The 13,219-nt window shown below is 42.6% G+C and overlaps 1 protein-coding gene across 9 annotated transcripts in view; it reads left to right on the top strand.

Annotated features, from left to right (window-relative positions):
- The window catches only part of VPS13D (vacuolar protein sorting 13 homolog D), a 226,893-nt gene that overhangs the window by 73,188 nt on the left and 140,486 nt on the right, over nucleotides 1–13,219 (top strand). For all 9 annotated transcript variants that reach the window (XM_059691217.1, XM_059691216.1, XM_059691215.1 and 6 more), the window contains 7 exons: nucleotides 4,157–4,422; nucleotides 5,554–5,687; nucleotides 7,928–8,083; nucleotides 9,147–9,357; nucleotides 9,864–9,938; nucleotides 10,270–10,476; nucleotides 11,641–11,730. In XM_059691217.1, coding sequence (XP_059547200.1) covers nucleotides 4,157–4,422; nucleotides 5,554–5,687; nucleotides 7,928–8,083; nucleotides 9,147–9,357; nucleotides 9,864–9,938; nucleotides 10,270–10,476; nucleotides 11,641–11,730 — 1,139 coding nt within the window. The remainder of the gene's footprint in view (nucleotides 1–4,156; nucleotides 4,423–5,553; nucleotides 5,688–7,927; nucleotides 8,084–9,146; nucleotides 9,358–9,863; nucleotides 9,939–10,269; nucleotides 10,477–11,640; nucleotides 11,731–13,219) is intronic.

Genomic DNA, 13,219 nt, shown 5'->3' with positions numbered 1-13,219 from the left:
AAGCAACTTGGGGAGGGGGGTGGGTACTATGTTTGTTTAAGGAAAAAGAAAGACTTTTGTCTATAGAGGTAACAGAAGGGAAAGTGTTTCTTTTTGTGTGTGCGTATGTGTATTTTTTTTAAAATTCTTTATTGTTTAAAGTATTACATATGTCTCCTTTTCCCCCCATTGACCTCTCCCCGGCCACTCCTACCCCCCAACATATGTCCTCACCTCCCTAGTGTCTGTGTCCATCGGTTATGCTTGCATGTATGCATTCAAGAACTTCGGTTGATTTGTTACCCCCCCCCCCCTCCTTAACCCCCCTCCACACCCACACACACGTACCTCTGAGGTTTGACGGTCTGTTCAATGCTTCTCTGTCTCTAGATCTATTTTTGTTCATCAGTTTATGTTGTTCATTATATTCCACAAATGGGTGAGATCATGTTTTGTATATCTTTCTCCGACTGGCTTATTTTACTTAGCATAAAGCTCTCCAGTTCCATCCATGCTGTTGTGAATGGTAAGAGTTCTTTCTTTTTTACAGCAGCATAATATTCCATTGTGTAGATGTACCACAGTTTTTTAATGCCCTCATCTGCTGATGGGCACTTAGGCTGTTTCCAAATCTTAACTATTGTAAATTGTGCTGCTATGAACATGGGGGTGCATATATCCTTTCTGATTGGTGTTTCTGATTTCTTTTCATATATCCCTAGAAGTGGGATCACAGGTTCAAATGGAGTTCCATTTTGAGTTTTTTGAGGAAATGCCATACTGTCTTCCACAGTGGCTGTACCAGTCTGCATTCCCACCAGCAGTGCACGAGGGTTCCTTTTTCGCCACATCCTAGCCAGCACTTGTTTGTTGATGATAGGGGAAGGTGGTTTTGTCTTGCATTACCGATTACCTCTGCAAGTCTTGCTGACTCACTTTGTCATTAAAAAGCTTTAGCTTTCAAACTAGATTATGTTTTCTTTTTGGTATTATGGGAGGCAATTGTGTCTGTGGAAAGTGTGAATGTTCTGGAATCATACAGACCTGGGGTCAAAAACTCCATTTACACTTTCTAACTATGTGCCCCTAGAGCAAGCTATTTAACCTTTTTGAGCTGCATTTTCCTCTTCTACAGTATAAGACAGAAAAGCACAACTGTACCTGCCTGGCATACTGTTTGGCACAGATGGTGGAAGCCATTATTATTCCTGAGGTAGCTTGTGTTATTTTATAATATACTACAGAAAGATTTGATGACTAAGTGAGCATTGGCCTGAAAACTGAAAAATTAAATCTGACGTAAAGAAATCTCTTCATGCAAATCCAAAAGGAGACCTGTCGCAGCAATATCAATTTCATTCTGTTCGTGCACAATATCATCAGATATGTTGTAAATATAGACCAGTAACGAAAAGGCTGGGTTAAGAGAGAAGAAGTAAGTGAAAATTTCTTGGTTAGGCATAAAAAGAAAAAAAGTCACCAAGATTATCTTTGTATTTATATGTTTAAATATGCATGACACTTCAGTATCCTGTTCAATGAATTCCTCAGGACTGCACTGTTTTTTAAGGAGAGGTTGTGGTCTCTCCATAAGCCTTAGGAAACTAGCAAAGTAGACATTTCAGCTTTTGTATGAACTTTTTAAAAGCTCAGCACTAGGAATGCTAGCTGGCTCTTATTGAGCCTAACATGAGCCAGGCACGCTACCCACCTTTAGTTCCCACAAGTCTGCAAGGTGGGTGACTTTCTTCCCCATTGGACAGATGCAGAGCTAGAAGCGTGGAGGGGGTTAGTAACTCTTCTCAGGTCACACAGCTAGTGAGTGAAGTAGTCAGAACTCAAACCTGAGCCCCTGATTCGAAGTCCATTTCTTTCCTGATGGTCTGCGGGCGATTGGGCTGATTGTGGTCAGATGACAGGTGGCCGTGCTTTGCAGCTCCTTTGTTTGAAGACAATGTTTATTTGAGCAGGAAGCTTGCATATATTTGGTTCATCTGCAGCAACAGTTTCTTTTTAGGTTTGCTTTAATAGTATTGATCTAATAACGATCTGGCTTCCTAAACGATGAGCTAGCTTTTCAGCCTATCATGTTTTTGATATATAAGCAGCCTTGAAATATTGTTCTATTTATATACTCAAGGTATATAATTTCTTGGAGTCAAATAATGAAGTCTTACCTTGGCTCTTGCTAACAGAGGTGCCATTGTTAGCGAGAGGGTTAACATGTTCTCTTGATTGGAACTTTTGAACGCTTTCTGTGTCTCAAGAAGAATTGCTCTTTTGTTGGGATTTTGTGTGTCAAATATAAATCACTTCACAGTGTTTAAAGGCTTGAAATATTTTCCAGAAAAGGGATCAGACACACTTTGACTTTCCAGTTAGTGCATAGCTCTGACGATCTGTGTTCAAAATGGGGTGGAAAATTTTCACCGAGGGCAACATTTTTTCTCCATTACAAAAGGGTAAAGTGTTTCTGTGAAAAATGCTGTGTCTGTGTGAAGGAGACATACATCGTTGTGCCTCTTTTCTAGAGGCAGTGAGCCAGGTTTAGGAGAAATATGAGCATAGGGAAGCCAGTCTTCCAGATATCTCCGAATCACTTTTTCCAGAATAGGAGCCCTGTTAGGGCAGAGAACCAGGTACATGCATTAGCTAGAGGCCCAGAACAAAGTTCAACCCAGAAAACGCTGTAGAGATGTCCCCAGCCCACTGTCCTTCTGTGCTACCCGTCTGCCTGCTGCCCCGATGGGCCGGGCCAGGTCTGAGAGTCCTCCTTGACTTTTCACCTCAAATGTAGAATTTGGGGTAAAGGGACTACAGAATGAGTATCTCTCCCCCCCGCCGCCCCCCTCACCCCCCCCCCCATTCCACTTCTAGGGTGCTTGGGGTCATCCCCACAATAAACGCTATCTTATTTGTCCTCCTGCTCAGGCTAAAAGATCTGGGTTCTCAGGTCAGTTCCAGTAGAGAAACCACCTGGCACTGGTGTGTAAATGTGTGTCTATAGAGAAGTGATTCTAGACATCAAGGAAAGAGATCCTCCTTGATCTCCTTGAAACAGCCTTAGGGAAGGGAACTGACATTTATCAAATAACCTGTTCTGTGCCTCAGAGAAGGTAGGCTGCTCATCCAAGATAACACATCTTGTTAAATGACAGGATTTAAGCCTGTGCCCTTTTTACTGTAGCCTCAGCACTGTTGACATTTTTAGGTCAGATAATTTCTTATTGTGGGTGTTGTTCTGTGCATTGTGAAATGTTTAGCACCATCCCCGGCCTTAACCACAAGATGCCGATAGTAATACCCCCTCCCGCAGTTGTGTCAACCACAAATACCTGCAGACATTGCCAGATGTCTTCTGGAGGACAGTCACCCTTGTTGAGAACCATTGGACTACACTGTACTGTTTTTTATAGCATACTAGTGCCCCGTGCACGGATTCATGCACATTGAAAGTATATTAATTAGAAGGTGGCTGGCTGGGCGGGACCGGGTGAGATGGGCCGGACACGCCCTGGAGCCAACCTCCCACAGTCCCTCCATGGCCAGCTGCACTTGGGATGGCCCAGTGACTCGAAGGGCATCTGCAGAATGAGTGGGATCCCTCTGGTAGGTGGGGTCCCTTGGCTTGGCCTGCGGGAATCAGGCTGAAACCGGCTCTCTGACATCCCCCCCCCCCCCCCCCCCCCCCCCCCCCCCCGCCACAAGGGGTCCTGGATTGTGAGAGGGCGGTTCTTGGGTGATGCACCCGGAATCAGGCTCCCTCCTCTTTGGTTCTGAGGTGTGTCACCCGAGAACTGCCGCTGCCAAGTCACTGCAGCTCGGCAGCTCCTGCGTTGAGTGTCTGCCCCCCTGGTGGTCAGTGTGCATCATAGCTACCAGTCAGAGCATCTGTCCCCTGGTGGTCATTGCGCATCATAGCTACCGGTCAGACGGTTGCTTAGCCTTCATATATATAGATTACTTCTTATTAAAAATATGATTAACTTCTGAAAACATACATTTAATGTTTTATTATACCAGTTTTCAGAGTTTATTGATATAGCTGTCAGTGTAGAAAATGCTGGTATTTAAAACATTAAATACCATCTGCCAAAACTAGGTAATACATTTGTTGGCTAATGAAATGTCATGTTTCTCCTTTCTGATGTCTTTTTTTTGGTCTTCTTTCATGCAGATCTACAAAGGATTCCTCCTGTTTTACAGTCGTTCTCAACAATCTCCGAGTGTTTCTCATATTTGACTGGCTGCTGTTAGTCCATGATTTTCTCCACACTCCCAGTGACATTAAGAAACAAGCTAATGTTACCCCTTCTCGCCACCGGAATTCTAGCAGTGAATCTGCTGTAGTTCCCAAAACTGTGAAGAGTGGAGTAGTTACCAGGCGGTCTTCCCTTCCTGTGTCCACTGAAAAGCACTTGGAGGTCAAGGTCAATGTAACAGGTGAGTATTCATAGGTGTGAGCCACTGCTCTGAGTTTAAATGTTAGGTTCAGTGTGTTGCAGGGTGACTTTCTGTTGCCTTTCATTTTTTGACATGAGCACTTATACATTGGAGTCTTTCATAGACCAACAGTAAGCATCAACGTTCCTGACCTCTGTGTGGGGTGTGAACTACCTGGCCTGAAGTGAAGGCTTCAGGGTCTCTTGTCTCTTTCCTCTGCTCACCTAATGCACATCCCAGCTTGAGCACTACCTGGGCAGTGGTCCTTTCCCCCCCAGTGTTAAAAGTCTGCTTCAATTTTCTATTTGATCTTTAGGGCCCCAACAGATGTGCCTTACTGAGTTTGGGCAAGTTTGGTATATGAAAATTTCATTTTATAATAAGTGAGGGGATTGTTTTCTCTTTACAAAAAGAATATATATATTTTTTACGAATAGATTTATTATGGTTTTTATTAACTATTGAACTCTAGTTCATGAACTCTAGTACATCTGTATGTGTTTGTGTATTTATTGTTTGTGATATTCCCTATGAACTATTCAATGGGTTGGAAGCAGCTAGCATTTTAAGTGGATTTAGTTTTGAAAGATCACTCTATCTATGGTTTTTGATGAAGACACACAGTATATAAAGCAAAGTAAATTTGCCATGTACACATGAGTAGGAAACTGCAGGTACTGACTTCAAAAATCTCTACACTGGATTGTTCTTCGTTCTTTGAAAACAACTTGAATGGCTACATAGATGATATAGTGTCCAGTGCTGCCTGCCCAGCGTTCTTATCTGAATCTACTTCCTGGGATTTTAAAGCAGGTCATCGGTTGGAGGAGGGATGATTCCCTGAGCTTCTGAATATGTTAGTCCTCCCAGGAGACCTAGATTAAAAACACGTTCTAAAGAGAGAAACTGCACTGCAGTTTCTTCCGCCTGGGCAGGCTCTGCTGGCTCAGCTGTGCCTGGCCAGAGGCACAGAATTGTCCACGGTGACCGTGAAGGAGAGAGAAGGTGGACACCCTGGAGCACAGGTCTGACGGTCACGTCCCTCCCCGTGGCCACGTGCTGCCTAGTTCCCGGCAGCCTGGTGCTTCCCAGCCTCCCACTTGGGCGTGGTTAACGGTGCTCTCCTTGCAGGTACAGAGTTTGTGGTCGTGGAAGATGTGTCCTGCTTCGACACCAACGCCATTATTCTCAAAGGCACCACAGTGCTTACCTACAAGCCCCGATTTGTGGATCGCCCCTTTTCAGGAAGTTTGTTTGGTATCGAGGTAAGAAGCTTATGAGTTGATCGAAAGACTACATGTTTGGCTCCAGAGAAGAGCAGCTGGAAGAGACTTTGACCTCCTAAGCTTTCATTAGGAGAAATAATTAGCAGAACTGGAGGATCCCTCCCCTCATTTTGTTTTCTCCTCAAAGCTACCAGCTTACTCTGCTGTGTGAATTGAGTCCTCCAGTGCCAGGCCGTGTATGAGTGGAGGGACTTTACCTCCTTCTTACACCCTCCTTCCTCAGAACGTCAGGCTCCCCGGTACCCGGCCGGGCTCCCTGCTGTGTCCTCTGGTTCTGCAGGCCTAGTCCTTGGCACCTTCGTGAAGGTGGGGAAGTGGCCCTCATTTCCCCTGCATCCCTTCCCCACAGTGACTGCTTGTCTCTATGAAGACCAGGGCTTTGGGGTCATGGAAACGTAGTTATAAAAGGTGTGAAGAGTTTCGTGTATTATCCTTTTAGGAATATCTGATCTATAAAAGGGCAGCTCTGGAGAGTCATGCATTACCTAAAGGAGTGAATAGTGCTGCTCAGGCCCTGGTTTAATCTCCTGAACGAGATATGCATTGAAGTGCTTCTGTAGCCTGGAAATTATATTGTACAATATTAAATAAAAATGCTTTCCTCTTTGTAAGCCAGGGCTCGTGGAGAGAGAGGGAAATGAGGTAGATTATTATCTCTATTAAAAGTTCTTCATTCCCTGATCTCGGCTAACATTCCTCATGTTATAAGTGCTACAATGTTGGGTCAGAGTTACTCATCATCTCCTTTCCTTTCACGACTGAACTTTCCATGCCCTATTCTTTCCAGTGATATCAGAACTTCAGAAGTTGATGAGCAAAACTTATTTTCACTGTCAACCGCATATGGTGCTTTCCCCCCCCGTCTGGTCAGATATAGCTGATTAAAACCTGTAGAGATTTCACTTCTTGACCACTTGTTTTCTCTCCTGTAAAGAAACCTCATTTTGAGAGGAAGGATTTACATGCTTGTGTGATGTGAGTTGATCATGAAATTGCAATTCATCTGCTTTCTAAGCCACCACAATGCCAGCTTTGAATGGAAACTCTTGGTGATTGATTAATGAGCTGTTAGGTACAATTGGGTTTTGTGAAGCAGAAGAAAAAGGGAAAACGCAACTCTCCTGCTCCAGAGCCTTAGAACAACTGCACGGCACAGTATCTGAGCTTCCTGGAAACTGCTTGCCGTCTTGTTCTCTAGGCAGCATGGTGGAATCTGAGCTGTGAGCCTGCTTGGTACAGTGTCGCACTTAGAAAGAAAGCAAAGTGCGTTAATTTTACGTATAGCAAAGGACCCTGGTGTCAGACCTGTTTTTCAGTAGCACTAAGAAATGTCAGAAAAGCGCAGGGGAAGGAGCAAGGGAAACCAACATGAATGCTTTCCTCTTCTGTACTTTTCCTGAGTGTGCAGAATAATTTGATCTTAGAATAGGAGTCCTCCCTCCCTTCTCTTCTTTCTCCCCAGAAATAAAATATATTTTAAAGCTTTTTAATAGAACATTTCAAACATGTACAAAGGAAACAATAATATAATGGACCACTATGTAGCTGTTACCCAGCTTCAGTAATTAATGTAGTTATTTTTAACTATGAATGGAACAACTATAGTATATAAAATTGGGGCAGGGGAGGGAAAAACACATATCCCTCCATAAATAATCTCTGTTGATATTTCAATGTGTTTCTTTCCTTAAAGTCATGGTCTAATCATTATTTATTGGGCTGCATTTTCACATAACCTATGTTGTGACTATCTTCCTGTATTCCATATGCTCTTTTTAACTGTCACTTTAAGTGGCTGCAAAATATTCCATTGAGTAGCTATGCATATTGAGTGATTAAACCTTGATTGCTCTTTTTAAATTTATTATTATTATTTTTTAACCTTGATTGCTCTTACTTGTTTTTATTAGCTATTAAATAATGGTTCAGTGAATTTTTCTATATTTTTCATTATTTCCTTAGGCTAGTTCCTAGAAAGAAGTAGGGTGGTTGGCTCAAAGGGTGTGAGAGTTTTAAGTCTTTTGTTATGTGTTGCTAAACTGCCTTTCACATGAACCGCTGAACATGCTGTGGGCAGTCGGGAAGTACCAGCCTCACTCCTCACGGTATTTCAGCAGTTGTCATGGGTGTTGCTTCTGAGCTCGTCTCTTTTTCAGCTGATGGTCAGGCTCTTTCTAAATCAGACATTAATTCTTAGCATATTACATTTCATTCTCTAGGTGTTTTCATGCCGACTGGGGAATGAACATGATACGGCTCTTTCAATTGTTGATCCAGTACAAATTCAGGTGGAGCTGGTGGGGAATTCTTCTTATCAGAACAGCTCAGGACTGATGGATGCGTTCAACAGCACAGATTTCCCACCGATCCTGGAGGTAATGCTGAACACCTGTGACATGTTGATGCACTCTCACACACTTGCCTGAGCTGGGACTATATGCCTCTGCTGGGCCCAACAACATTTTAGGTCCTTCAGCAACAAAATACAAATAACATCTCTGTCCTAAGATCTTGCTGTCTTGTGGAGGATGAAAGACCTTTTAATTGTCTAGTATAACCTTGAAGTTCTATAAAGGTTTATGGAAAGCACAACTCCACACAGGTAGGACTGTTGGTTGTGAGTGGAACTCCAGGTCAGGTGAGTCTGAGTGGAGGGAAGGGTATATAGGCAGAGAGGGAGAACATTCCATGTTAGGAAGCCCTGAGGTCAGGGGTGCACATGGCTCAGCAAACGTGAGACAGACAAGTCTCGCTAGAACAAGGAGGCATGTAGGGAACTGAGGAGGAGGAGGATGTATGGTGAAGCAGGGAGGGCGAGGCCTGGCAAGGAAGGCCTAAGAATTCGATGTTTTATTTCTTTGGTAGAGGGGGAATAGGAGCCTGAAAGAGAGAGAAAAGCAATTCTGATGTTCAGTCTTTAAAAAAATTAAAAATAAGTAAATAAAGCATCATACACAGACATTTGAACAGTCATCCGATTTTTAAAGTGGGTTGGTGTCTGTATGGCTTTTACTAGTGTTGACTGTATTGCTAATCTCTGAGGAAGACCAGAGGTTTAGGAAATATTCACGTGGAACTTGAATCATTTTAGGTTCTGTTTAAATAAAGAAAAGATACTTTGGTTGGTCATTTGGTTTCAGAGATTTAAAAAAAATAGATCAAAGCAAAATGGACTAACAAAATGTTGCTAATACGTGATCTTATCTCCCCTACAGCCAATCTTTGATCCTCTGCTTTAATGATTAATGTTCTTTTATGAAAGTCATCCTACGCCTTCCCTCATGGCTATTAGTGCTTAATATAGTGAGCTTTCCAGTGTTCAAAATGAGAAATGTAGTGTCTTTTGGACTTCTGAAACTTGAATTAGGGAATTGTATCTGTAAGAGGTGTAGATGCAAAACCAAACTTTAAAACCTGCCACCGTTTTCATTTTGACAGATTCAGTTACAAGCCCTGGATATCAGACTCTCCTATAATGATGTTCAGCTGTTTCTTGCTATTGCAAAATCCATCCCTGAGCAAGCTAATACTGCAGTGCCCGACACGGTGGCCTCGGAGGCCAGTTCCGTTAGCAGTGGCCTTTCTTGTGCGACTCGAGTTGGAGAGGAAATCAGAGAAGGGACAAGGCATACCTTAGATCCTGTCTTGGGTAGGTGTTTAACTTTAAACCCACTGAGTCTTTCTAATAACTTCCCTTCTGTTTACTTTTAAGATTTTCTTTTAACACACCTTAATTGTTCAGAGTATAATTGTATGTCATTAAGTATAATTAGGAGCCTAAATATGCTTCTCTATTTTTTAAAAATTTTAACACCCCAAACCAACTGTTCTAGCCTATCTATGTTTCCTTTTGCAATATTCTCTGGAGTTATATGGAAAATGCTAAGGTTTGGTTTTAAGCTTTGATTTTTCTTTCAAAGTTAATGTAGATAATACTGAGTTTCAGTTTTAAACTTTTAAAAACACAATCAATATACAGAAAAAGGCTCCTATAATTTTCAGGGTACATATGACAAAAGTCTTTAATTAGGAGCCCATTTTTGCCTAGAGAAATGAAATGTTTTAGTCACCAGTTTCTGTATTTTTTTTTCCTTAAATTAGTCTATGGATTAATTAACAAAGATATTAATAAAAATCCTGTACCCCTTTGTCTAGAGTTACAGCTGGCTCGACTGCAGGAGCTGGGATTCAGCATGGACGATTGTCGCAAGGCTCTTTTGGTGTGCCAAGGTAATTAATGTGTCTCCATAACTCCGCTTTCTCTTTCTCTCTTCTTTCCTCTCCTTAAACGGATGTCATAGTAGAGGAAAGATGGCTTTAATACATAAAAGGTGTAATAAAATGAGTGGAAGACATGCAACAAAGAGGGCCTTGTTATATGCTTAAAAGCAGAATTCCTATTATTATGCAATTTTTTCTTTTTTATGTCTAAGAATACAGTTGGATCAAGGTTCTCTTGGGTTGTCCAGTAGGTCCCCATACACTTTCTCTACTTCCTCTGTGAGTTGCTTGAGTCGCTGTGGGAACTGGTTGAACTGATCCCCTTTTAATTTCTTTGCAGGCCAGTTAAAAAAGGCAGCAAGTTGGTTGTTTAAGAATGCTGAACCTCTGAAGTCTCTTTCCCTGGCCTCTAGTAGCCAAGAGAGCCAGGGCACCACACCAGCTCAGTTGATCTCAGGCGTGGAGATTAAGGCTGAGAGTGTGTGCATCTGCTTCATCGATGACTGCATGGACCGCGACGTTCCTCTGGCCGAGCTCACCTTTTCCCGTGAGTGTTCTCCTGGTTTCCAGACTCATCTTGAAGCTTTCCCGTGATTGCTGAATTATTTGGGGCCTTTTTGTGTTATTCATGCCCTCTACTCAGTAGTATGGATGGATATTTAGATAATGGTTTTACATATGTTCTTCATTATTTGTATTTTAAAGAAATGTGTATTTATTTGCCATATGTGGCCTTCAGCCTATAGCTGTGGAATAATCAAAATTGTCATTGACAAAATTTCTGTTATATTAACAGCTCTAACTAAATAATTCCTGATCTCTCCACCTTATTTTTTAATGTATCTGAATACTGTAGTGATTGTAGCGTTATTAAAGGCATTTAGAACGCTCCTGCTCTAAATATCTTTTGAAAATGAAAAACACAGTCCTAGTAGAGTCCCCTTCATAGGGCAGGGAAGAGGTGAAGTTTGTACAGGGACTAGGGTAGAAGTGCGTTAGCCTAAGTCCCGCCATTGTAAACTGTGTTCCATGCGGCTGCTGCAGAGAGTAAAGGAACCTCTCCCTGCTGTGTTTACTTTTAATTTTCCATTGTTTTGATCTTGCTAGCCTCTAGTCCCTTCAAAGAAAATTGGTTCCGGGGATTTAATTTGACCTTTTGCCCGTTGTAGAGGTTTTCCTTTTCCTGTGCTTCTGGGCACTTACAAGGGCCACGTGATTAAAACTAGCAACTGGGACTTGGACTGTTTCCATGAGTATCTTTTCAGCAGAGCACCATTATTCCTTATTTTTCTATGGTAATCTTAAAAATTTGAGCTAATATTTATCAGGACATGACTGCTCCTATCACTGTACCTTCTTGTAAGATACTCAGTTAGAAATGTTTTTATGTCCCTACAGGCTTCAAATACACCTGGGTGTTGGGCCTGGGTCTGGTACTGGAGGGAGACAAAGGAGGCATTGACTTCAGTCACAACCTTTAAAGGGTGCCCAAAACTCAGTAATGAAGAGAAATGGTATTTTAATGCAGTATTTTAAAAATCAGAAACCATGCAAAGAACTCTGCGATGAACAAAGTATCAGATTTTTATGTGCTTTCTTGTGAGATCATCAGTCTTAGCTGTAACTAACATCTCTCTAAAGGGCTTTGTCTGCAAAAGAAAGTTTTGGTTGTTCCGCCGCGGCTCTGCAGTGAGCGTTGCTTTCGTTGCAGGTCTGAATTTTCTTCAGCGCATAAGAACCAGCCCCGAAGGCCACGCCCACTTCACCCTTTCTGGAGATTATTACAACCGGGCTCTGTCAGGTCAGTGTAAGCAGAGGTGATTGTGGGACTTCACACTAATATTTGCCTGGACCTATTTCTACATAAATTTTACATGAGGGGAACGGGGGTGGGCCAGGGCAGGGAAAGATAAAAAAACAAGTGACTACATAAGCACAAAAGATAGAGGTTTTTCCTTTTTCTAATTCAACTGAATTATTTAAAAAGGTGTTTTGATTAGTTAAGTCTTTTTGACCCTGAAGTTTGACGTATTCTAGAACATGAAATTGCTCAATAGTGAAGGATCATTTGGCTGGCCCGGATAGTAGCTAAATTTCCGAGGAGATTTATGGCCATAATCATTTTAAATTTCAAGCCTCCTCACTCCCTGCTGGACTTGTTTTATTAGAAGAGAACTGAGTCCGTGATCGTGTCTAATCTGCCATAGCTACTCCCTAAAGTAAAGCACGGTTCATCAGAGCAGTCTCTCCTTCTGGAGTCAGAGAGCCCTCATATCCTGCAACGCATTTCCAGGGTCTTTCCTTCCACGGAGGGACCAAGCTAAGGGCCTAGACCAGTGGTTCTCAACCTTCCTAATGCCGCGACCCTTTAATGCAGTTCCTCATGTTGTGGTGACCCCCAATTTCATTGTTAGAAATTGAACATAATTAAAGCATAGTGATTAATCACAAAAACAATGTGTAAAATTATATATGTGTTTTCCGACGGTCTTAGGCGACCCCTGTGAAAGTGTCGTTCGACCCCCAAAGCGGGGTCGCGACCCACAGGTTGAGAACCCCTGGCCTAGACGGATCGACATTCAGGAATCGTCCTGCACCAGGGCCGAGCGGGTTGGGCTGGGAAATTCTTTACCTTCAGAGAGTTTTTAGTAGCGGTGGACCAAGTAAACAGTGGTGCTGTGCAGGCTGAGCTTCGGTGAGGGGTTGCTCCTTTTGCTCTCAATGGAAAATTGAGCCTCCGTGTGTTGTGCTGCTGCTGTGTTCTAGAGCAGTGGTCGCCAACCTTTTGGACCTCACGGACCATTAGTGGTCCACGGACCACCAGTTGGCGACCGCTGCTCCAAAGGTTTCCTTAAACCAGCGGTCGCCAACCTTTCAGACCTCACCGACCACCAGTGGTCCATGGACCACCAGTTGGCGACCCCTATTCTAGAGCCCGACTCATTTAATTCTGTTAGTTAACGTTTTCCTTTCTGTTTCAAATTCACTCAGAGTAACAATCATTTCCTAATTGTTCAAAATGTTTTAACTGGAGAACAATGGCCCAAGTCTTGCTATTTGAGAGAAACTCTTACAGGGCATGTGGTAGCTATTTTTCTGGGAATCGTTTGTTTTCTCAGAGTAAATATAGCTTACTTTTAAAGTTGTATGAACACAGGCAGGTCACTAAGTGTGCTGACGGTGGGATTTATATTAGTAAATCAGCTCACCTGTGGCTGATTGAGTATATTTAGAACTGTTAAAAATTAACTGGCCTTGAGAAGTATCACAGTGGGATACCATTTTTCTCA

The sequence above is a fragment of the Myotis daubentonii genome, chromosome 3 (assembly GCF_963259705.1).
Source record: "Myotis daubentonii chromosome 3, mMyoDau2.1, whole genome shotgun sequence".
In the NCBI taxonomy this organism is placed as follows: domain Eukaryota; kingdom Metazoa; phylum Chordata; class Mammalia; order Chiroptera; family Vespertilionidae; genus Myotis; species Myotis daubentonii.
Note: the sequence above shows the minus strand (reverse complement) of the source record. Positions and strands in the feature narration are given on the sequence as shown.